Source organism: Hoplias malabaricus, chromosome 1 (assembly GCF_029633855.1).
Source record: "Hoplias malabaricus isolate fHopMal1 chromosome 1, fHopMal1.hap1, whole genome shotgun sequence".
Classification (NCBI taxonomy): Eukaryota; Metazoa; Chordata; class Actinopteri; order Characiformes; family Erythrinidae; genus Hoplias; species Hoplias malabaricus.
In genome coordinates, this window is record NC_089800.1 from 309,708 (window position 1) to 332,500 (window position 22,793).

A 22,793-nucleotide genomic window follows, 5' to 3' on the forward strand; every position below is an offset into this window, starting at 1 on the left:
GTGCGGAGGGGACCCTGTGTGACCCCATTCTCTGTTCTCTTCCAGTCAAAGGCAGCTATTCATTCACAGGCAGTAGCTTCCAGAACCGTTGTTTCCACAAGCTTACACTGTTACGCATTTACTTCAGAACGATAACACAGAAGGACACAAACTCTACTGTATCCATCACACAGCTGACCGTGTAGTAGCCTTTCAGACCAGATTTAAATTACAATGACCACGAGTACTCAAACAGAGTTTAAATAAAACTGGAGAAGGACATAATTCTATTCTCTTACGACAAGAAGCAGAGTAGTGTTCCCAACTATTTACTTTCTGTGAGTGGGGTCCATACCTTTATCACATCCATCTTTTTTATTGGTGCATGTCCCTAAAATAATCATATTTCAAAATGCTTTACCACACAACCCTCTGATTATCCGTGAGATAAAACTGTCAATGCAGCCATGGCCTAAAGGTTCGAGGAGATTTTACTCCCTGGAAAAATGTGACAAATGGAGTGAAGGAAGAAGGAATAGCACTTTCTCCTCCTTCAACATCTGCGGCTGCAGCGTTCTTGATTAAGGCACCTAACGCTCAACTGCTCCTCAGACAAAGCGCTCGCTGTGCTCCTGCTTCAAGTGCAAGTGTATGCCCTTAATCACCATGTGTGTGTCTGTGTGTGTTTGTTCCCTGCCAAGGATTGCTTAAAAAGTCTCCAAATTTTCGCTGCGCAAATAAAAGCATGCTTCTTTATCACACTTCCTTTAAGACAAATATATGTAAATGAGCTCTGATGTCAGCAGTTTAGCAGTGAATGCTAAAACACTCTTATAACTCCAGAATGAATGTGTAATGAAGGTTGTGACATCACAAAACAGGTGGATTGCAAATGGCCTGCATTAACAGCTCAGTTTCCTAAAATGGAACGTATTAATTCAGCAGTGAATGACATGTTAATAAAACAAAAGATGCAGTATTTTACAACACAGTCTAACCCCAGCTGTATCTGACCAGTGTATCAGGGCCAGCAGAAAACGTAGCTCCTCCTTTTTATCATTCCACAGCTCCGTGATGTTTTTTCTTCACAAGGCCATGTGAATATTTATGGAGCATGAAGGTCTAGTCTTCTTAGCTTAGCTAAATATTAGCATTTTACGATGAGGAATGTCCTTAGAGTTACTGACAGCGCTCGTCAGTGAAGAAAGAGAGGATAAATTTGAACTACGGCTGTCACTGTTGATTATTATTAAATATATAATGTTAAACTCCCCATTCTCCTTTAAAGGGCTCAGATCTGTGTGTTTTAGTAATAAAGCTGTTGGATGTAGCATGGTTACCACGGCTAGATATGCAGGGAGTATAAGTAAATTTGCATATTACACACCACAGACCAATCATATGTCAATCTGAGTAACCAGAGGCACACAGACTCTCAATGAACATCATAAACATGTGTCTTTTGAACAACTTTTGTGACACCCTTTGCCTGAAATTATCCTCAATAATATATAATTTTTTTTAGTTATTGTGATCGGTCCGATGTTGAAACTTTAGCTGAAATTACAACTGATAACTAAGCGGTTTTTTGTGCGTGTGCATACGCAATGACGCCTGTAACTACACAACTACGTCTGCTGTGTGGGATTAAAGTTCTGCTTCTCTATGAAGGATTTTGGTTTTATTGTTGGTTTGAAGTGTCAGTGACTCTCAGATAGCGGGGTAAACATCTCAGAATGCTCACTACCAGAGGAAAAGCACATGTGGAGCCCACTGAGGACACAGGCCTCTCTGAGGTGAAGAAGTGGGCGGGCAACAGGGTGCACAGGAAACTGGAACCGAAGCCATTGTAGCTGCTACATCAGCGCTTCGCTTAGAAATGAGAGCGAATAAAACCGAAACATGCGCGGAAATCTGTAGCAAGATTGAGTAACGAATCTCAGAAGAGATGAGCACATTACGTATTGATTTGTAAAAGATAAAATTTCAAACCCCACAGTCCAGGCGCAATGTGCTGGTAGACACTTTAACCAATGCACTTACAAACTTAAGAACTACGGGCCTCAGGAAACGTGTGGAATCAGGAGGAAAGACCAGACCCCTGTGGCCCATCTCCTAAAGGAAGTTCTAATGCTGGACGAAAAGCTGATTGTAGACCGAGCGCACAGAGCTCTACCTGATCGACCGGACCCTGGGGCTGCAGCAAAAAATGTTTTATTCCACATCACCATTTAAAACGTAACATTTATGATCTCAGGTTTGCTGTGTGTGTGAGGAGCAGACAGCTACATCTTCATGCAGGGATTATAAATCATAAAACTCATCATGATAATGACACATCAGGGTCCCTGCTAGTGATAGAAGCCTCTCATTCAGGGGCCTACACGGAAAATACACGAGGCTGAGGGGAGTTTGACACAAATTGCTAAAACAATACGCCCATTCTGAAATGCCAACACTTAGCTGTGCTTCACCCTCAGTAAAAATCCACATGCCCCTGTGAAGCAAAAGATCACAGAGCTGTGGAATGTTAAATATGAAGAGCTACTGTAACTGCAGGCCTCACGCTATTCTTCACATACAGCTGAACTAGGACTGTGCTGAATGGAACTATTAGGCAAAAGAAATATTTACACAATTTTCCACATTTTTGTCAAATTTAGTCAATCAACAAAGACATGTCTGACGTCTGCAGTTTGCTACAAAGCAGGTGGAAGGCTTTACCTTTGATCTAGTGTGTTCAGTATGGAACTCGGCCTGGTGCCTTTTTGTCAGAGATTTTCACTTAAGCCAAAGCTATGTGCATTTTGTTGGACGTTTGAAACCTTGTGCTGTAGTCTAAATTCCTCCTAAGAAACTAATACCATGAGCTTTGTTCGAGTACAATATGCGCCTCCTTAAACAGCACAAAGTACCTCATCCCACAAAATTAGTTCAACCAGCGCAGCGCAACAGCCAACAGTTCTAGATCAATATTATTCATGAAGGGATAATACATTAGATATAATAATGTAGGTCAGCATTTCACCAAACATTTTTTTTAAAGTACAGTTATGTTCACTTGTGTGCTAGGGTTAAGGATTTCCGTTTATTTCCTCTCACTGCATTAAGTTGGTACACAGCCTACAGAACTTTTAGGATATTGCCCACCTCCCAGTCCAAGGTACAAAGTGTAGATTATTTTCTGAAGTGGAGCTTGGTTAAATGTCAGATATAGCACCAACACAAAGACTTCCAGCTACAGCTGAAGTAGAAAAGCGAATAAAAGCATCCATCATTTCCATGTGCTGAACCAAAACAATATAACCAACTCTCTGGGCCCAAGCTTTCTGCAAGAATAAAATCCCTGTTTAATTGTAGAGCTGGCTTATCGCATTCATTCATTCCTTGCCATGCTGCGTAAACAAGCCATAGGCAGTGCACGGTGCTTGTGATTTCTTAAGGAACTGAACTTGATCGGTAGGTCCACTGGTTGTTTTCTCAGTGAAGTTACAGAATCCACAGCCCGTTCAATTTTATATTCATTAGAATTAACACAGAAATCAATTATTAACTCGACTGTAACTTGTAGAGAGATATGTTATCATTAGCCACCAGGAGAGGAAAAAAAGGCTAGATCAGCTACAGGATCTACTTGGCCCTTGGCGTTAAGAGTTATCAGAATTGCCCAAATGTCAAACCAAGTCCGGTTTCAAACACAGGAAAATAGCAAAGTCTCAGCATATTCCAAATGGGATCAGTGAAACATACATATGGCAAGGAACACTGTTGAGTGTGCACTTTCCAAAACAAAAAAATACAAACCTCTACATACAAACAAGTTCCACTCTGACAGCCCCTTCACAAGTTCAACAAAGTGAGCCTAGAACATAAGGAATTGTATGGTGGTAAACACTGGACTGAGTGGTGAGGCGAAATGAGACAGAGAAGGAGGAGGCGTGGTGGGAGATGGTGGAGATTGGTCACTAGCAACAAGAGACTGAGGGCAAGATGTAACACCTGATGTCAATGTCACTGGTTCAAGTTCATGGCAAGACTCATGCTAATCAACCCAAATATAGCCAAACTTTAAAAAGCAGCTTGTGTTGGTTTCCTTAGGAAGGGTGTAGATGGAAGGGTGTGTGTCGTGGAAGTAACTCGTCATGATTCATGAGTTCTGACCAATATTTATTAAATATATCACTCCTAAACACCACAATCCTGATTAAATAGGACATAGCGGGCGTTCTAAATGAATTGGGATAAAGGAAGTAGGGCATAATAAATAGGAAGTAGGGCGTAGGCACGATTCTGAATGAACGTCTCTGAGAGGAGGGGATAGGGAGTAGGGAACGTCGATGCTGAACAGAACGCGCCCTACAGCTTACGACCAACCGTTCGCGTTGCTGCGGATGGTGGTGCGCCCAAAGCGGCTCAACCCGTCCTGTAGCTCCCTTAAATCGGCCAAACAACGCTGAAGCTTCCGAGCACAGCTCCTTTGCTCTTTATCGCTTTTTCCTGACCAAGTTTTTGCAGTTCCAAACCGTGTGAAACAGAAGAAAGTTGCAGATACAGACATAAAAGCTGTTAAACCTGCCGTTTTGTGATCTGCAGTCTCATATTCCCTAATCCACACAATCAGCTAACCAGTGCTATTTCTCTAGTCATGGGCATTTCCTTGTCATAAATATTGCAGCGAACATACATACACACATCCAGGAGGGTTTATCAAGCTTGAAACACACTAAATGTAATATATTAGACACGATGAATGTGTAAACATTTCCCTGCCATCGCTAAATCCACACGGTCGCTAACAAGGAGCTGTCAACGGCGAGCTGCAAAATCACCAAGTTTCCGACAAAAACAAAGCTAGAAATGTCCGAATCCCAAGACGAATTCGCCTTGAATGAACGTTTAAGGCCTTTGTGCGGGCAAAAGGGACATATTAGGTGCAAAACATGCCCAGTTAGTCAAAGCAAGGCCATCGAAATGAGTTGTTGTTTTCTGGGATTTAAGGGAGTGAACGGAGCACCGAAGCAGTGTAAAAGGGAACCCAGAGCCTCAGTATTCTCCACGGATCCAATTCTGTTCCAACAGGGCGAACCAACTCAGCTCAAATGTCATATTTATTATTTAAATGAACCGAATTCAAGTACAATTGGTTGCCATTTTTGTTGCGGCACAAAACGTCTGCCCCGTTCTCTCTCACTTAAGGAAGACACAGGAGCTTAACATCTAATTAACCTCGGGGATATCACACAACCCCAGGCACAGCTACACCATCCCCGAGGGAAACTTTTTGGAAGGGTTTCTTATTCTGAATACCGCAAGAATATGACATCAGTGTGACAGTGGAGACCTACACCCAGTAGCAGGATTGTTTGTCATGCTTATTTTGATAACCGGCAAAACGTTTCCAAAACGTTTCCACAGCCCAACGGACACGTACACCGTCTGAGGAACAGCAGCCTTTAAACGGGCAGGGCTCCCTCCCCTTGAAGGTGAAATAAACTGAGACTCACCCAGCGCCACCTCGCAGGCTTTGCGCAGTTGTGAATGGTGAGCCTTCTTCACCTCTTTGTCGGCCAGTATTTTCTCCAGTGCTCGGGTGAGGAACATGTTTTTGGTCTTTTTGCCCTCATGCATGTCTTAGGCGGCGGCGGCACAGACCAGAGGAAAGGCTTTAGGGCCAGAGCTCGAATCAGCCATCAGCCATGAGAAAAACCTGCCTGCGCCATGATGAAGGAAACGACGTCAGGGGGGAGAGAGAGAGAGAGAGAGAGAGAGAGAGAGAGAGAGAGAGAGAGAGAGAGAGAGAGGTGTGTGTATATGAGGAAGAAAATGGGTAGACAGTGTGTACATGAGAGGGAGTGTGTGACTATGAATGAAACTGAAGAGTGAAGTATAAGATTAATAGGAAGTGTGTGTTTGTACCCTTTGGACTTATTTAATGCATATGTGTGTGTGTGTGTGTGTGTGTGTGTGTGTGCAGCTGCAACAACGCAAATAACCCTTTGGTACACCTTTATACCTGAGCCATACCAGTTTGTTGTATATAGAATTTTCAAGAAAATATTCTTTTCTATAATTTCATAATCAACCTTCAAACTTCATTAATCCACTAAAGGCCATTTCCAGAGTAAAGGGATCATTTTTGTTGTTTAGAATAATTTATCGCAGAGGTCTCACACTCAGAACAAACCTTCAGTGTCTTCAGTCAGTCTGTATGTGTCTTCTGTATGTTCACATTTCTCTAGGTTGGTTTTTCTATTTTCTATTCTGAGAAAAATAGCAATAAATATATTAATTTAATTAATAAAAAATGCTTCCTCCAGGTGCTCCGGTGTCCTCCCACGCTTCAAAACACACGTTGGTAGGTGGGTTGGCGACTCAAAAGTGTCCGTAGGTGTGAGTGTGTGAGTGTGTGTGTCGCCCTGTGAAGGACTGGCGCCCCCTCCAGGGTGTGTTCCCGCCTTGTGCCAAATGATTCCTGGTAGGCTCTGGACCCACCGCGACCCTGAACTGGATAAGGGTTACAGATAATGAATGAATGAATGAATGATAATAAAAAATGCACCTTTCCCTTTTACGAGTGACTTTTTGAAGAAGCGAATTCATGTGGGTATTAAATCTTTTGGGAAAGTGGTGACGCAGGTCCACACTGAGTCATATCTGCTGACAAATGTATTGAAACTCTCGTTTTGTCAATAAAATGATTTAGAATGAATGGAGTGTATTTTACCCAGTGTGGTACTGTGACTCATCTCTATTACATCGTTATTATGTCCCCGTGCAGTAATGACTATGTTAATGGATATGTACATTTATTTAAAGGGCAAATATCCTACATTTTTCTTGCATTTCTCACACTGGAATCAACTTTTGAAAACTTTTGAAACAACTATGGTTGTTTCTAGCCACAGAAGCAAATACGCTGTGTTTGTTTGTTTCTGTGTCTTAAAGACTGACGTATGTAAATGTGTGTAAACACTGTTCCAACTGGTTGCTCTGTATTTAGCTCCATTCTAAACGTCACCCATGTTTAAACTTGCAACGATAAAAATCTGTGAATATCTTTGAAGTATCTCTAAAATATCTGTTGCTAAATTACTTTTTTGACCTCACGTCCCTGTAGTGAATATTGAAGACTAAATGGCAGCCTGTGTGCTACTGGGTCTAGATGTGTTTACACCCACTTTGTGCAAAAAGCACAGGGATTGTTGAATGCAGCTGACAAACAAACGGAAGTAAGCAAATCTATTGCTTTGATTTAACTTTGGTTATGAGTAACCTGCCTAATGATGGAAACCATGACTCAGATGAGGTTTGTACCATTTTAACAGTTCAAAGGATTTAGATCTTACTTATCCTCTTTACCTCTTACTCTACCTCTTACTTATCGGACCTTCTTCAACCATACACACCTAATCGCATTCTCAGATCTTCCTCAGCCGGTTTACTCACCATTCCCCCTTCTAAGCTGCGTAGTCTTGGAGATCGAGCCTTCTCCAGACATGCCCCCCGCCTCTGGAACTCCCTTCCTCCAGAAATTCAACAGTCAACATCTCTATCACTATTTAAATCCAAACTTAAAACACACCTGTTTGCGGCTGCATTTAATCCCTCTGTTTCTGATTAGCCCTTGTTTTTTTTTTTTTGTTTTTTTTTAACCTTGTTCCTGTTTTGTATCATTGTATGTTATGTAGTGTTATGGATGTGATTGTCTTTATGTGTTCATCTGATTGTAACAGCGTCTTTGGGTTACTGAAAAGCGCTTTAAAAATTCCATTTATTATTATTATTATTATTATTAGATCTTCACAGAAAAGTTGTTTTCTACGTTGTTTATTCCCAACTCCTTTGTTAATCCCTTTAAACCACAGGGTTATTACTCAGTTATTAAGTTTAAAAATATGCAGCGAATAAAACAAAATATGATCAACACATGGAAAATAAATGAGTATTTGCTGTTGTTGACATGGCGACCCCAGGACCCTATCACCATGACTGTTAAAAAATAATAATAATACAAATGTAAATTCAGTCTAGTAACATTCTCTACAGTCGCCAGAAGCCACAGTCATTGTGAAGTTAGACTTCCCCCTGAAGAGAGCAGAAATGTTCAGGGTCACAGCTGGTATTTGTAATCCATTTCTTCTCAGAGACATTTTTGCAGGATGTTAAATTCCCCTCGTCTGCTGGATGCAGACAGAAGAGAGATGCAGACGGCTGGAGGACTCTCAGCTGCATCCCAAAGACTCACCAATCTTTTACTTGTGAAATGAATTATTAAAAGCAGATTGGACTTTCAAAGGAGCAGGGCTACTCCTTCATTTCTGAGTGCCCACCATGGGCCTGAGATGAGCCTTCATTACGAAAAGATTACAGCACACACACCATCACAGAGGGTCTACTGTGTAAATTCAACCGTGAATGAATTCCTTGCTGGTCCTGGGAATTGAGCAAATTTATTCATGGCTGAAGTGCCCTTGAGCAAGGCCCCTAACCCCCAAACTGCCCCCTGGGCCCCAAAGGGGTCGCAGCCCACTGCTCCGGCTGTGTGTGTGTGTGTGTTCACTGCCCCTAGTGTGTGTGTGAAGAATTGCTCACTAGTGTGAGTTTGTGTGTTCACTGCCACAGAGGGTTCTAATGCAGAGAAAAAACATCCTCAAGGGATCATTGTGTTTCTTCTTCTCCTTAAATTCAATTCTTAAATTAAGTTCAAATCCTGTCGCTTGGTACAGGGTTGATTTACGCAACAAACAGGTGATTTATATTCATCTTTAACTTTTAATCTTTTACACCAAACTGCAGTAAATAATAAATATGCAAAGGGCTCTGAAAATGTATAAACCCCAATCCAGTAAAAACACACACACAACATTTATCATTTTATAAAACAACTAGAATATTCTGGGTCCAATTAAGTACAAAATATTATTGTAATACAGATAAACAGCCATATTACAATATAAAAGTACATAAAGACAAGATAATAATGCATTAAAAGCCCTACAGACTGTAACAGGTACATAACACAGTACTGTGCAGAATTCAGAGGCCAACCAACTTCTACGACTGAGCTGTGAAAGTGTGGAAAAATATCCCTGCAGACTTGGGATGGAAAGAAAAGACACTTGCTTTCAGGGGTTTTACGCCCCACATAATGTCCCTCTAACTGCACCAAGACACTGAGATCCATTGGAAATCATAGGGACAGAGCCCCCTGTTGGCCCCGCTGCACCACCACCAGCAGCCACCCTTTCCTAGGTCTGCCATCTGGGAACTGGTCAGGCCCAAACCTGCTTAGCTTCACGGTATGTGACCGTTCTTATTTTCAGGGAGTTGTTTAGAGAGCTAGAAACCAGAATTACAGAAACAAATTGTAATACACTTAAAACTCTTCACTAAGTAGCTTGATATCATTAAAAAACTTGGAAACAAATAGTTCCTGTGTTCTGCCTATTATTGTTTAAATGTACTTCAATGGTCTAGTTCACATTTAACAAGTCTGTACTCTGATGTCATAGCTTTCATTTATATTAAACTAATACAAAAATAGAATACAAATAGTATAGAAACATACATTATTTACATCCTTTGGTCTTTGCTCTAGTAATAAATCTTGAAATGTAGGTGTTTCAACAAGTTCTCAACAGTAGATGGACACTTCTGGAACATTGTTTCCTTGTAAAAGTACATCTCCGTGCGGCTATGTCATCTCCCCTCTGAGAAGGATGTAGAAAAGGCACTGAAACCACACTGTGATGTAAATGAAGTTAACAGTGACATAAGAATGAAAATATATTATTTTCCCCTGCGTGGTACCGGGACTCTCTATTTGACCTAATATGACCCTAAAGGTTCAGCTGGTGCATTTGTGCAGTAAGCCTGAGGCGATGGCCCTGACAGCCCTCGTGGTCTCGGTGCAGGTGGCGCTGATCAGGGTCTCGGGTAAGAGGAAGCCATAATGGCCCGTGTCCCTCAGCTCGAAGGCAAAAGCATAGGGGATACCGTTCTTGTACGCCCAGTCTATCGAGCTCCCAGAGCTAACGTCTGCAAGGGAAACAAAAACAGCGTATCGTTTTAAACCACACTTCAAACATCTGTTTAAAATGAGTGACAGTTTGCTGTAGAAAATGTGTTGGTCACTGCATTTGTTGTGAGTTCCATCAGGAGAAGTGCTGGGGATAATGTAGTATCCAAAAGTAGACACGGGTTATGGTTCGGCCGATTCAAACGGGGATTTCCACGTTAGAGATTGTGTATGTAGCATGTATTTTACGTAATATTTAGGTTATATTTCGTTGATTAAAAGGAAACGTTTGGTTTTTAATACTATGTAACAGTTACAATGACAAAACTGTGGAACAGTGTCTGAATTTTGAACAACAATTAGTTTCACAAAAAGGCTTTAAAACCTATGAATCATGTTTAAATAGCAACTTTTTGTTACTGAAAGGGAACTACCGATGTAGTCCAAGTTACTGAGACATTTATTATGGCAGCTTTGCCCCAGAGAGCTGCTGATGTAGTCAGTGAAGGGGGGCAGTGACTCATAGGTTTATGAGATGAGAGGATAAGTGAGTAATGTCATCAGAGGCAGATCTCTGTTAGCACTCACACAGTGTGGTGGAGGCGGGTCCGTATCTGTACCTCACTCCGAACGCAGAGTAAAGAGCACTCACTGCATTTTGAGCAGCTGTCTCCTACAGAAAAGGGTTTATATTAGTTCATTAAAATCCAGGCTTATACTGATTATTATTTCCTGTTTACACCCACTGGCAAATGTATTAGAAACCCCTCCCATTTAGAGACTGTAGCTCACGTAGCTTTTGCTTGTGATGAAGTGACCATTACAGAAAGCACTCACCACGCAGTTGAAGTTGGGGATGGTGGCGTATTTGTAGGAGTAAGGATACAGGAGCATCTGAGCGTAGGCGTGGATGGAGATATAAGCTTTAACGTGTTTTCTGTGCTTGCGTAGGAACCTGGCCACGGCCTTCACTTCAGGCTCAGACTCCGGGAATGGACCGCAGTACGTGTCATCACACGGATGGAGAGAAGCTCCTTCATCTAAGAAAAGGAGGAAGAAAGCGTAACACCAGTGAGGCATTCAGATCTTTTAAAACACCATTCACGCAACAGAAGCTCCTCGCTTTCAGCTTCTTCTGCTGACGCACTGCAGGCCTTTATTTCTCCTCTATTTCAGTAACAGCTCTAACCAAGCAGACCACTCACACATGCCTTCTTTCAGGCCCATGACACTCCTGTGAGAGGTGGGAAAAATTATTTAAACCACAGTTATATCACACATGCACAAGCAAACGTAGGTCATATATTTTACCTTAAAATTACAGTTTTTGAATCATTGTGATGCTTCACTGACCTGTAATCGTGAGAATACAGGCTCTGTCATTGTTACTCTGGGCTCAGCACTGCAGGAACTGCACTTTGTAACTTTGAGGATCTGCCATGTTGGGATATTCCAGCTCTTCTCCATAATTCATTAATCCATTCATTGTCTGTAACCCTTGTTCAGGGTGGCGGTGGGTCCGGAGCCTACCCGGAATCACTGGGCGCAAGGCCTTAACACACCCTGGAGGGGGCGCCAGTTCTTCACACATCTGCCTCTTACTGTATTTTTCTGTCTGCAACTGATCCAAGAAGCGTATGAACTTCTTCAAAAAACCACAGCGTAGTTTTACGAGCTGTCCGATAAAAATCAATGTGATTTTCTGAAGCTGGGAGATTTTACAGTGAGGTTGTGCTGGACATTTGTTTTGCGTGGCAAATGAATTTGGAAGAGCTGCTGAATGAGGGGCTATTCAGGAGCCCAAAGTGATACCTCTTATTGAGGAAATGAGCTAACTCACAGGCTCATAGTGAACAGGGCCTTATTAAAGAACCTGCATTATGTTTTGTGGTTTGACAGAGATCTGGACCGAATCTTTTTCAACTAAGGGACTTGCTTCTGAAATATACACACATTCAGTAAAACCCTTGCAGTAGCTTTAAATGGTGTTAATTACTGCCTGAGCGGGTTGTCCATGCCCATCATTAGTGCTGCTCTCTGCCTGGATGGGCTAATGATACAGCAGACAAATCAACACGCTCTAAACTCACCTGCTGAGGTCAGGACCCCCGCTTCAACATGGCTCTCTGATTGGATCAATTACCTCGGTGGAGCAAACGCAAAACTTGTTGTTGTTGCTGGAGGTTATATCTCCCTGTGCTCAGCCTGGGGTCCTAATGAGAGGATAATAATGCATAATGAGTATCTATTTTTATTCACTCATATTGAGAATTTATATAAGACGCTGTTTATCGTGCTTTGCTGGTTAAGTCCGGTATGGCCCAGCCGTACTAACACTTTCAAACGTCTAACTCCTGCATGACGACGCTCTCTCAGATGAGTTAATATTCTCAGGAAAACTCGCAAAAGCTAGGGTCGCTTTGTCTTGTGCCTCTTTATAAAAGCAGCGTGAGACAGAAATACTTAACATTTCCTACCCTCCTCCAAATGTTACATAGAGCAGTTTCAGCTGTGCTGAGGACAGAACAGCAACAAAAGACTCTATTATCAGTGAAGCCTCGTAACAGCTCTGAACCTGTTATATTAGGGTAAAAATAAAAACTAAGTAGTTATAAAACACACACACACACACACACACACACACACACCCCTCTTTTATCAGGGATCACATTGGCTTCACATATGTTGTATCAAATGGTTTAACATGCAGAAAAGGAGGAGCTTCATTCTTTAAAAAAAAACTGTTATCATACGTACCACACCACTTCACCTTCCAGTTGCGATTAGCATCAACTCCACGGCAGTAATACCTATGATTTTTGGATCGTGTTTTCCTCCAGAAGCGATCCTAAAAGAGAAAAACCTTTCATATTTATACTGATTTATTCTGGCTTTATTCATGAAGCTTTTAAACTTGGAACAGTCTCCATTTGCGGCCCTTAGCCATTTCCTGGATCTAATTACTACAAAACGCACAGATCACACTTATCTACATTTGTAAATGGAAAGGGCATCGCCGAAGGCCCCCTGTTCCTGAGGACATCACCGCAGGACTGCTTGCTGCCCCCGTTCCTTTGACCGCAGCGGCCACCTTTTCTGTGACTGGAGGAGCCGCCAACACTGGAGCGGAAGTGCCGAGGATCACCTCCGGCACAGGAACAGGAGCGGCAGGCACCGCAGTTACAGGAACAGGAGCAGCAGAGCGCAGCAGTTGAAGGAACAGGAGCGGCAGGCCCCTCAACACCCCCCAACATTTTCCTCTGCCTTGAAGTGGCAGTCTTCCAGCAATGGGGGAGGCTCCAGCACGCTGCTTTCACCGACCCCTACAGATTTGACTAGTGGAGGGCGGTTGGGTCTCCAGGACATACCCGTGCCTATGCCTGTTGCCTGTGCCTATGCTGAAGGGTGCCTGATGAATGGCACACCTGGCCCATGGACTACTCGCTACATCCATATATTCGGTCTGGTCTTCTGTCACGGTTGAGGGAGGATGAGGAGGGGGACATGAACGCAAGTAATCTTTATTTAAAACAAACTTAAATAAACACAAGATATACTCTAAACATGGGTAGGACGAGGAAAACACAGACTAGAATACAAAGAACTAAACAAGACAAAACCGAGCAGAAACAAATAGAAAACAACGGTGAACTGTTGTGGCCATATACAAACAAGTAATGAGAACAAGGGGGTATAAATACACAGGAGCAGACGGGGAACACCTGGGAAGGTTAACAAGGGGACAGGATTACAAAGGAGACACAGGTGGAAACACTAATGACAATGTGGGGGACTGGGGGGGGCCTAGGGGACAAGGGGGGAGATTGGAACAAAACAAAATCAGAGTCATGTGCTAAAGAAGCACATGAGAGACATGAAATAGAGCAAAAGCGTTTAGTATGATGGCTATGTTGTTTCCAACCTGAGTCGCTAAGAGAGTAAATGGACGCCATAAGATATTAAAGAAAGCTAATGGCATTAAAGGGGAGCACAGACGAGACAAAACACAGAGAATATAAGGCAAAGAAAAAGACATGGAAGCAAACTGGAAGGATGTGAAAAAGGAATTACAGTTTTCCAGCTGTAGTGATATCCATCCACATTGAAGACAGGCATGATGTAGAAATTGAGCTGATTCATCAGTCTCCTCATGCTGGAATCATGCTGATACGAGTTCACCACCTGTAATCAGAAGCCAGACAGTCGTGACACAAAGAAAAACAGATACAAATAAAAGCAGGAGACAGTGGGAAGATCTTTGTTTCAGAACAGAGTTATGCACTGATTTAGATTCTGAAGCTGTACAAGGGCCGTCATAAAATACACTGTGCTACCAGTTCCTTAAGTGCCATTCATTCAGTTGCCAGTTTATCAGAAACTTGTACTATCACGTAGCATTATGTAGGAGTACAAGCTTCCCTCTGCCTCATTCATCAGTGGTCAATTTTCTGTGTGTGTGTGTGGGGGGGGTGGGTGTGTGTGATTCAGAAGTGAGTGTATGCAGTATTGCAGGGGCTTCTACCACACAAGTCAACATAGAAAGAGCTTAAAGCTGTGGAACTGCACCACACAGAGATGGAGCTCCATCCAGTCACAGTGATGTTTGTGATTCGTCACTAATCTTCCAACATTAAATCCAGAAAACATCACAGAGATGTTATTCACATGTAATCTCAAACCTTCCCAGATGATTTAAAGCCCTTACTGCAGCAAACTGGGAACAACCCCCACTATTAATACACTCCTCTTCAGAAGAAATGGTGGTAGAGCAAGCGTTATCAAACTTGAGCCATGTCATAAACATCATAATGTTCTTCATCTTCACAGAGAAAATGCCAGGTTCTGGTCTGATTTAGGTCCAAATATAGAGGACAGAACATTAGATTTGAGCCAATTATACATGCTGTGTGAACATAGTCATGGTGTCTTTAGTGCAAGATATTTAACAGCACCCCCTTTTGGAACAATTTCTAAACTTAAAGATAGTGGCCCTTGTGCAGCTTCTAAAACGTTTGAATGTGGGAAATCCTGCCCCTTGGGGTGCCGTTCCTAAACATACATACATAAATAAATAAATAAATAAATAAAATGAATAAATTAAGTAAAGTGCACTGAACGTCTTTTATACAAACTATGACTTTAAAAGTCAGATTAGATGACTGTTATATAGAAAGGCACACACCTCTCTGACGAACCACTGGCAGAAGGCTGGACCGATCCACTCCCGAGCATGTGCTCCACAGTCCATCCACATGGCCTTCTTTTTCAGCCGCTTTCTGTTTCCTAACTGACAGGACAGGAGATTAGTGAAGCAGGAGCCGACTCCAGGTAGACCCTCAGACGCCGTGCCATTGCTCCAGGGCTGGGAGATCTTATCCGCAGAGGCCCGGTGTGGCTGTGGAAGGAGTGAAATCAGGGGCACTCTGACCTGAATGGACTAAAATCCAGCAGCCACACCGGCACTTTGTGGATAAGATTGCCCACCCCTGCATCACTCACTCCTGCATTTGCATCCTCATGACTATATTTGCTAATGCCTTCTTAGGTGTATAAGGCTGCAGTGTGTCAGGTTTGTTTTTTTTTCCCAAACACGCATGCTCACTAGCACCCTACACACACACCTGATGCACCCTTATAAAAAGTCTGCTAAGAAAATGTCTACCAGATTTCCCTGAAAGCAATTACCTAAGTTCCACTGCCATCCCCTGACAACACTCACATAACTCACCTTCAACACATAGAGAGGGCGTCCCTCGTATGATCGTCCAATAGAGAACAAGTCCACCAGGTGTGGGTGGGTCCGATTCATTTCAAACATCCAACTTTGGATCTGTAACCAGAATGTTTTTAAAAAGTGGGTTTAGAGATTATAAAAATGATATATGGTTGAGCAATGTATTAAGCCACTGATTACTCTAAATATACACCTATGACCTTAAACACCAGTGGAATTGTGCAACTGATGGCACCACGTGGAGTAATTGTGAATAAAATCATTTTGCCTGGTGGCCGTAGCCTGCCATTAGAGGGTCTTCTTTAATAATCGCAGTCACTGACTGATTGAAAACTTTAGGCATAAGGTGCAACTGTGTAAATCTATGAACTGTCAACTGAAAAATGCTTTTGATAACAACCTGCCATTGAGAAAACCCTTTCAGCGCATTCAGTATCACAGTTGTAGGGACGATGTGTAGACGGTTTACGAAATTAAACTATTAAACACTTTCAGACGTGTGATTATCCACTTCTCGTCAGAGCTCAGCAGCTCTTCATTCATTAGTGATTCATACTCTCTACAGTGTAGGGTTTGGAGTGTGTTAAAGTCTGAAGCAGAGAGAGAGAGAGAGACAGAGAGAGATACAAACAGAGAAAGACAGACAGGGAGAGAGAGAGAGAGAGAGAGAGAGAGAGAGAGAGAGAGAGAGAGAGAGAGAGAGAGACTATATATATAAACATATTTGTGTGAGTGTGTGGGGATACGGCGGCAGCAGTTTTTGAAGCTACAGTGACATGACTGATTTACCATGTTTCTTACTCAGGCTGAGGTTTGTCACAGCTCAGAGATTCCCCCTCTCCCTCCCTCTCTCTCCCTCTCCCTCTCTCTCTCTCTCTCTAACACGTTCACTATTGTGCTGAGAATGGTCCAAAACAAGAGATAGACTACAGTCTGCGTGTAGACTTTGATAGGAGTTTCTAATAAAGTGGCCAGTGAGAGAAAGTACAAAGCAGATGGTAATAATAAAGAGGGAGGGTGTTAGCTCCTGTGGTGATCTCTTGCTGAGTCCATTCTAAACCGAGCTGAACCAACCTCCTCCAGTGGGTGATACACCTCGTAATCGTACTGGAATTCTGAGCGGCGCTTTCTGGAGGAGCGAGACCCTGCTTGCTTCTCCATTTCTGTCTGGACATCGGGAATGAGCACCCTGTGGAAAACAGTAGGGGGCAGGGCAGAGGGGACATTTATACACCCAGCTGCTTCACAGCAAAGTCATCAGAGATACATTACTGTAGCTTCTAAAGTGTCCAAGTTCAAGCGAGTAGAATAAAGTGGCTGCAAATCAAGTGGAAGAGGAAGCTGTCTGATTGTGGCAGCGTATTTCCTGTCATGTGCAACACAGAAGAGGCTGAGTCAGAGGCAGGAGGATGGTGGATCACCTCTGAGCAGCAGGTCATAGGCTGATAAATCTTAAAGAATGGCGTCTATGCTGGTGTCAGAGAGATAAGGCCCATATGACTACAGAGATGTCTACAGTTCTTCAGGTAGAGGTTATGCCACTGATCTGTCTTTTCCTTTTCCTCTTAACCTGGTTAAAGCTGGTTTTGAGCTACACTGGTTTAGTTGGTCACCAACAGGGTCCTGAGCTCCATACTAATTTCCAAAAAAGACCACATATCTGCACAATTTCAGTATCAGTTAATGCAAGTTAATGCAAAGAAATTTTATTTCTAAGACATTTTGGAGCATTTCTATTGGTCTAGCTGTCTGGCTGAAATTCTGTTCTGGACTTTCGTTAAAGAACAATAATAATGTGGCAGAGTGGCACATCCTCTCCTCGGATCAATGTCTGTGAGGAGTGTGGTGTGTTCTCCCTGTGTCTACGTGGGTTTCCTCTGGGTGACTGTCTTTCAGGAGTGTGGTGTGTTCTCCCTGTGCCTGTGTGGGTTTCCTCCGGGTGACTGTCTGTGAGGAGTGTGGTGTGTTCTCCCTGTGTCTGTGTGGGTTTCCTCCGGGTGACTGTCTGTGAGGAGTGTGGTGTGTTCTCCCTGTGTCTGCGTGGGTTTCCTCCGGGTGACTGTCTGTGAGGAGTGTGGTGTGTTCTCTCTGTGTCTGCGTGGGTTTCCTCCGGGTGACTGTCTGTGAGGAGTGTGGTGTGTTCTCCCTGTGTCTGCGTGGGTTTCCTCCGGGTGACTGTCTGTGAGGAGTGTGGTGTGTTCTCTCTGTGTCTGCGTGGGTTTCCTCCGGGTGACAGTCTGTGAGGAGTGTGGTGTGTTCTCCCTGTGTCTGCGTGGGTTTCCTCCGGGTGCTTCAGTTTCCTCCCTCAGTCCAAATACAAATTAGGAGATGGACTGGCTGTGTGAAACTATCCACAGGTGTGAGTGGAGTGTGTGTGTGTGACTGGGTGAGTGTGTGAGTGACAGGGTTGGTGTGGAGTGTGTGGGGTGAATGTAAAATTGGAAACAGAATTGAAGGTATGAAAAATATACCCTAAGAAAACATACAGATCTTTCTCAGCTCTGATATATTTACCCACATTCATCTGCTTCAAAGGCTTCACTCAGATTTGCTGAAATGCATGGACCTGGGGTTTGTTTGGACTGGTGCAGTGAGGGAGGGGACTGAGAGCAGGGAGCGAATGAAGGAGTGAGGGAGGACAGCAGGAGCCTCTGAGGCTGCAGTGGGACGATAAAAGAGCCGCAGCGCTGTTGGTTCAGCTGAGTGATTGATGGGCGGAGCAAATGAAAGGCTGCTTTGAGGAGAGGGCTGCTCTGGAGTGAGGGAGACGGCGAGTGAGGGCTTGGGAAGATACTTTCTTTCAATTTGCTCTGGTTCAGAGGCTGATGTTTGAGTTACATGGATTTTATAACAGTGGCTATCAGCTCTGACCCTGGAAGAGAAGCCACACTGTGCGCTATTTGTGCTTGCCCTGCTCTAACACCTGATACATCAGGCAAACTTATTCACACACTGGCCACTTTATTAGAACCTACCCCCTCAGTGGTGTACCGTTAGAGACTGTGGCTCCAAGTATCGATGCACAGTTTGTGTTAGTCTTCCTGTGGTCTGTCATTTATGGTCTGTGTCTGACCACAGAGCCACTCTCGTCTGTATTCATTCATTCATTATCTGCTGCTTATCCACTTCTGGGTGGCGGTGGGTCCAGAGCCTACCAGGAAACACTGAGTGCAAGGTGGGAACACACCCTGGAGGGGGTGCCAGTCCTTCACAGGGAGTGTCTGTATACACTACTGTGCAAAATTAGAGAAAATGAGGTTTAAAAAGCTATTCAAGTGAGCAGTAATAGTTCAGCTGCTCAAAATAAACAAAAAATAATCCTAATTTTAGAATAAAAAGAAATTCCAGTAAGATGTGTGTGAATGTGTTTAACCCTTTCCGCATCTCTCCCCATGACACTTTGAGGTTATCATCCAAAACTCAGTTTAACCATTTAATAAATACTTCATTGTGTTAAATGAAGTGTCTTTTAGATTTAACAAATCCATACCATCAGGAGAACTTTTAAATAAATAATAATAAGGAGAATTTTTAAATAATATATGATTTTAAACCAGCAACACACTTATTGAGAAGATATATTTAACTCTGATAATAATATGCCTAAGGCTTTTGCACAGTACTGTATTTGTTCTTCTGTTTTTGTAAATGATGTGGCCAGTAAGCAGAAAAACAAAGTATTAATCTGAAGTGAATCTTAGTACCTGACTAAATACCCCAGGGCTGAAGGCGATTACAAGGCCTCACTGTGCTGAGGGAGGGAGGACAAAGTGAAAAGATATCAGGAGGGGTCTTACTCATGGTGGATGTGGGCCAGCTGGAGACAAGCTTTAAGATGTCTGGTCTTCTTTTGCCCCACGTGGACATCCACTAAGCTGCCCACGTGAATAAGAGAAGTGCTGCTGGGCTGCCAGAGGTCCACCTGCACAATAATGTCCAATAAATCAGTTGTTGCATGGAAAAAGGAAATAGTCACAAAAGAAGAACAAAACAAAGAAGCTACTGGAGGTCTGACAACAATTCAGACCTCGACATCATTGTGTTTGTGTGTTACTTGGTTCACGAGAAGCATACAATGCTAACAGAAATCACTTGTTCAGTGCATGTGCACGTTGATTTGAGGATCTGGAGCCCACCAACCCACACACTGTGAATCAAAGCCACCCAGGCTTTTTTTGTTGTTGTTGTTGTTGTTTTTGTGAGCCACCCAAGTCAGAAAACATAGAATAAAACGAGATGTTCTGATTTTGTTCTGCTTCTTACATCGAGTGAAAACATTTTCAAATTTTCCCACCCTCTTGACGAGCAAAACAAACACAACTAGTGCAGTGAAATAAAAGCACTGAGTAAAAACAGAGAAAACGGGAACGGAGAAGAAAGAGAACAGAGTGAAAACGGCTAAAAACCAGAGCTTCTGCTCCTCGCTCCTCACTGCTGTGCGCTCGGGGTCGGGGTGAACAGCGAGCGGCTCATTATCATTTAAAGGAACAGGTGCTGAGCAGGGCTGTTTAGACAGAGGGAAGACACTGCTGTGGGGCTTGATTCTTGTGATGTTTTGACCAAAGCAGGTCACATACTTTTCATTAAGACCCAGAACTGTGTCCTCTTGGGGAAATAAGAGGTACGTCCCCTTTAAGCTGAGATCCAGTATCATGAAAAACATTGAAATTGAGATTGTTGTGTTTCTGGTTCCCTCACCAGTCTCATTTTTAGCCAGCAGTGTTTGCTTTGGATTTTCAAAAACATTATTTATAGACGTTTTCGCCTGAAACTGAAATTAATTTCACTTGGGTAACAAAGATCGATACTTCAGGCTACACTGAGGCTTTTGGGTCGATCTTCTCTCGTTATACTCGTATATACGTGTGTGGGGGACCACTGCTAATGAACCAGAAACTCCAGCACATTGACAGCACATGCTGAAAGGCCTGCAGTAGTCTACATCTCTCCCCGTCTCTCTTGGTTCAGCATCAGTGTCCTGTAATCTCCTGCCAACTCATTGCCCTCTTGGGTCTGGCTGCTTTAGCCAAGTCATCAAGCAAGAAAACAAAGCACAGAGCAACTCAAACAGCTCTACACCACACCACCAACTTCCATCATATACTGAGACTTAGACAAATGCCCTGAAGGAAACTGAAAAACACATTTGAAATGCTGCCATGTCCGGTATCAAGCATGGGTTAAAGGGGTGTAAAGTTTTCTGGAGCGATGGAGATCCATCCAATACCATCATTTGTGATCCAGAACCATCCAACATCAGCACTTGAGCTTGATTTCAGATTAAATAAAAAGGTCTCCACGAAGGTTTGTCCAACATAGTGTACCTGTAGCCTCCAAAGTTAAAGGAACATTGTGTAAGATTTGGTATTGCTCCTGGGCTCCCCCTACAGTCGCCGAGTGTGTTTCATTTTTACAGCGCAGCCCTGAATTCAGGGAGAGAGTGTTGAGTTACTGCAGTTTCTGAGCCAATGACAGAGGTTCTATTCTCCCTATTTAAGGTCTCCTGAAAAAGAAATGTATACCAGTTGTGTGAATGTGAATTTACATAAATGTGAAAATACATAAGCACTGCTCTCTAACAGGGTCATTCCTGAGTGTACTGTTTTCACCAAGCCCAGGGTATTTGGCCGTCCATATCCAAGCATATCCTGACAAACATTCCATGTCCTAGCTCGGTAAACACAGTGTGTACAATGAAATAAAACACAGCGGAAATATGGAAATGACCCACACGGTGCAGTGTTAGTGCAGTGCTAGCGTAGCTCCAAGGGCACCAAGCCTGAGTAAATGAAAGGAGCCAGAGCAGCTGTGTAAACACTGGAGCCGTCCTTCAGCTCTAGCTCAGAGGACTTTCACACTCAGCCATAATAACACAAGTGCCATGAGCTTACATCTTAAGATCTTACAATCTTCAGGATATTATTACAGTATAATCTCCACACAGGAGCACAGACCAACGGAGCGGGACACTCAAGAGCACAAACTGAGCCTTAGGTCATAATGCTCAATGCTAAGTCTCAACCAGAGAGATATAAAGCCTGAGCACAGGTGGAAATGGGTTCTCTGAAGCGAATGAACATTAGCTAATACTTTTTGAATGGAATGGAGTGGTGTTTGTGATTCAGAGCTAATCATCCAACATCAACACTTCACAAATGTGTACGTGGCTGGATGCCATCATATTCTCAAAGCAAATTTACATTTGGTGTAATCCCTTCTCAGAAAATCAGAAATCTGAGGTTGTTGCTGAAGCAATGTTGGATTGAATGGGTGTTCACTTAGGAAAAGTGTATATTAGTGTAGAGTATTAGTGTATATTATAAACATAGTATTTTCTGTATCCATACCGTGTAAGGGCTGGGTCTACAAACTTTGGACTGGAGTGGTTTCCTCTGCTCAAATCTGAATGTAATTGCTCCCAAATGGTGAGAAAATGGTTGCTGCTGCCTTCAAGGCTGAGGGTCCACAGAGTCTCCATTCCACACTGTTCACAGTGTCACATTTTCACACAGCAGCCTGCTGACAGCTCTTATCTTCACTTAGCTTTCAAACACATCATACATTGCCTCAGACTAGTGAGACACCAGCTTGGACTGTTTGGACTGTGGAAGGGAACTGGAGCTCCCAGAGGAAACCCACTCAGGGACGACAAACCACACTCCTCACAGACAGTGACCGACCCCAACCCCAGGACCCTGGAGCTATGTGGCAGTGACACTCCCTGCTGTAGCACTGGGCTTGTAAGAAAGGCTGTATAACAATACTGAATAAAATTAACCATGACTTATAGGATCATAAACCCACAAAACCCTTCAAAAGGTGGACAAATATGATCAAAAACAAATTTTCCATTATTCTCTTGTTCTGTTGGAGACCTTTGGAGATGGTCAGCTGTTATCAGAGTGGAACCAGCACCGGACACGATTCCTTAACACCACAATCTCTACAGACTCCATGGAAAAGGCAAAAGATTCACAGGAAAAACATATTAAAGTGACAGAGAATCTTCTCACAGCACATCAGCTGTGGAGCAGTGAAAATGTTTGATTTGGAAGGAGTTGG

At 43.1% G+C, this 22,793-nt stretch overlaps 2 protein-coding genes across 3 annotated transcripts in view; both read right to left on the reverse strand.

Annotated features, from left to right (window-relative positions):
• Nucleotides 1–5,681, reverse strand: part of arfgef1 (ADP-ribosylation factor guanine nucleotide-exchange factor 1 (brefeldin A-inhibited)) — a 59,367-nt gene extending 53,686 nt beyond the window's left edge. For both annotated transcript variants that reach the window (XM_066642255.1, XM_066642248.1), the window contains exon 1: nucleotides 5,484–5,681. In XM_066642255.1, the coding sequence (XP_066498352.1) occupies nucleotides 5,484–5,607 (124 nt within the window). In that variant the 5' untranslated portion in view covers nucleotides 5,608–5,681. The remainder of the gene's footprint in view (nucleotides 1–5,483) is intronic.
• Nucleotides 5,682–8,879: 3,198 nt separating this feature from the next.
• Nucleotides 8,880–22,793, reverse strand: part of cpa6 (carboxypeptidase A6) — a 19,722-nt gene continuing 5,808 nt past the window's right edge. The window contains exons 3-11 of the mRNA XM_066686414.1: nucleotides 19,529–19,653; nucleotides 16,806–16,920; nucleotides 15,726–15,827; nucleotides 15,180–15,284; nucleotides 14,069–14,179; nucleotides 12,755–12,845; nucleotides 10,835–11,037; nucleotides 10,586–10,670; nucleotides 8,880–10,017 (exon numbers count right to left, since the gene is read on the reverse strand). Of these exons, the coding sequence (XP_066542511.1) occupies nucleotides 9,827–10,017; nucleotides 10,586–10,670; nucleotides 10,835–11,037; nucleotides 12,755–12,845; nucleotides 14,069–14,179; nucleotides 15,180–15,284; nucleotides 15,726–15,827; nucleotides 16,806–16,920; nucleotides 19,529–19,653 (1,128 nt within the window). The 3' untranslated portion in view covers nucleotides 8,880–9,826. The remainder of the gene's footprint in view (nucleotides 10,018–10,585; nucleotides 10,671–10,834; nucleotides 11,038–12,754; nucleotides 12,846–14,068; nucleotides 14,180–15,179; nucleotides 15,285–15,725; nucleotides 15,828–16,805; nucleotides 16,921–19,528; nucleotides 19,654–22,793) is intronic.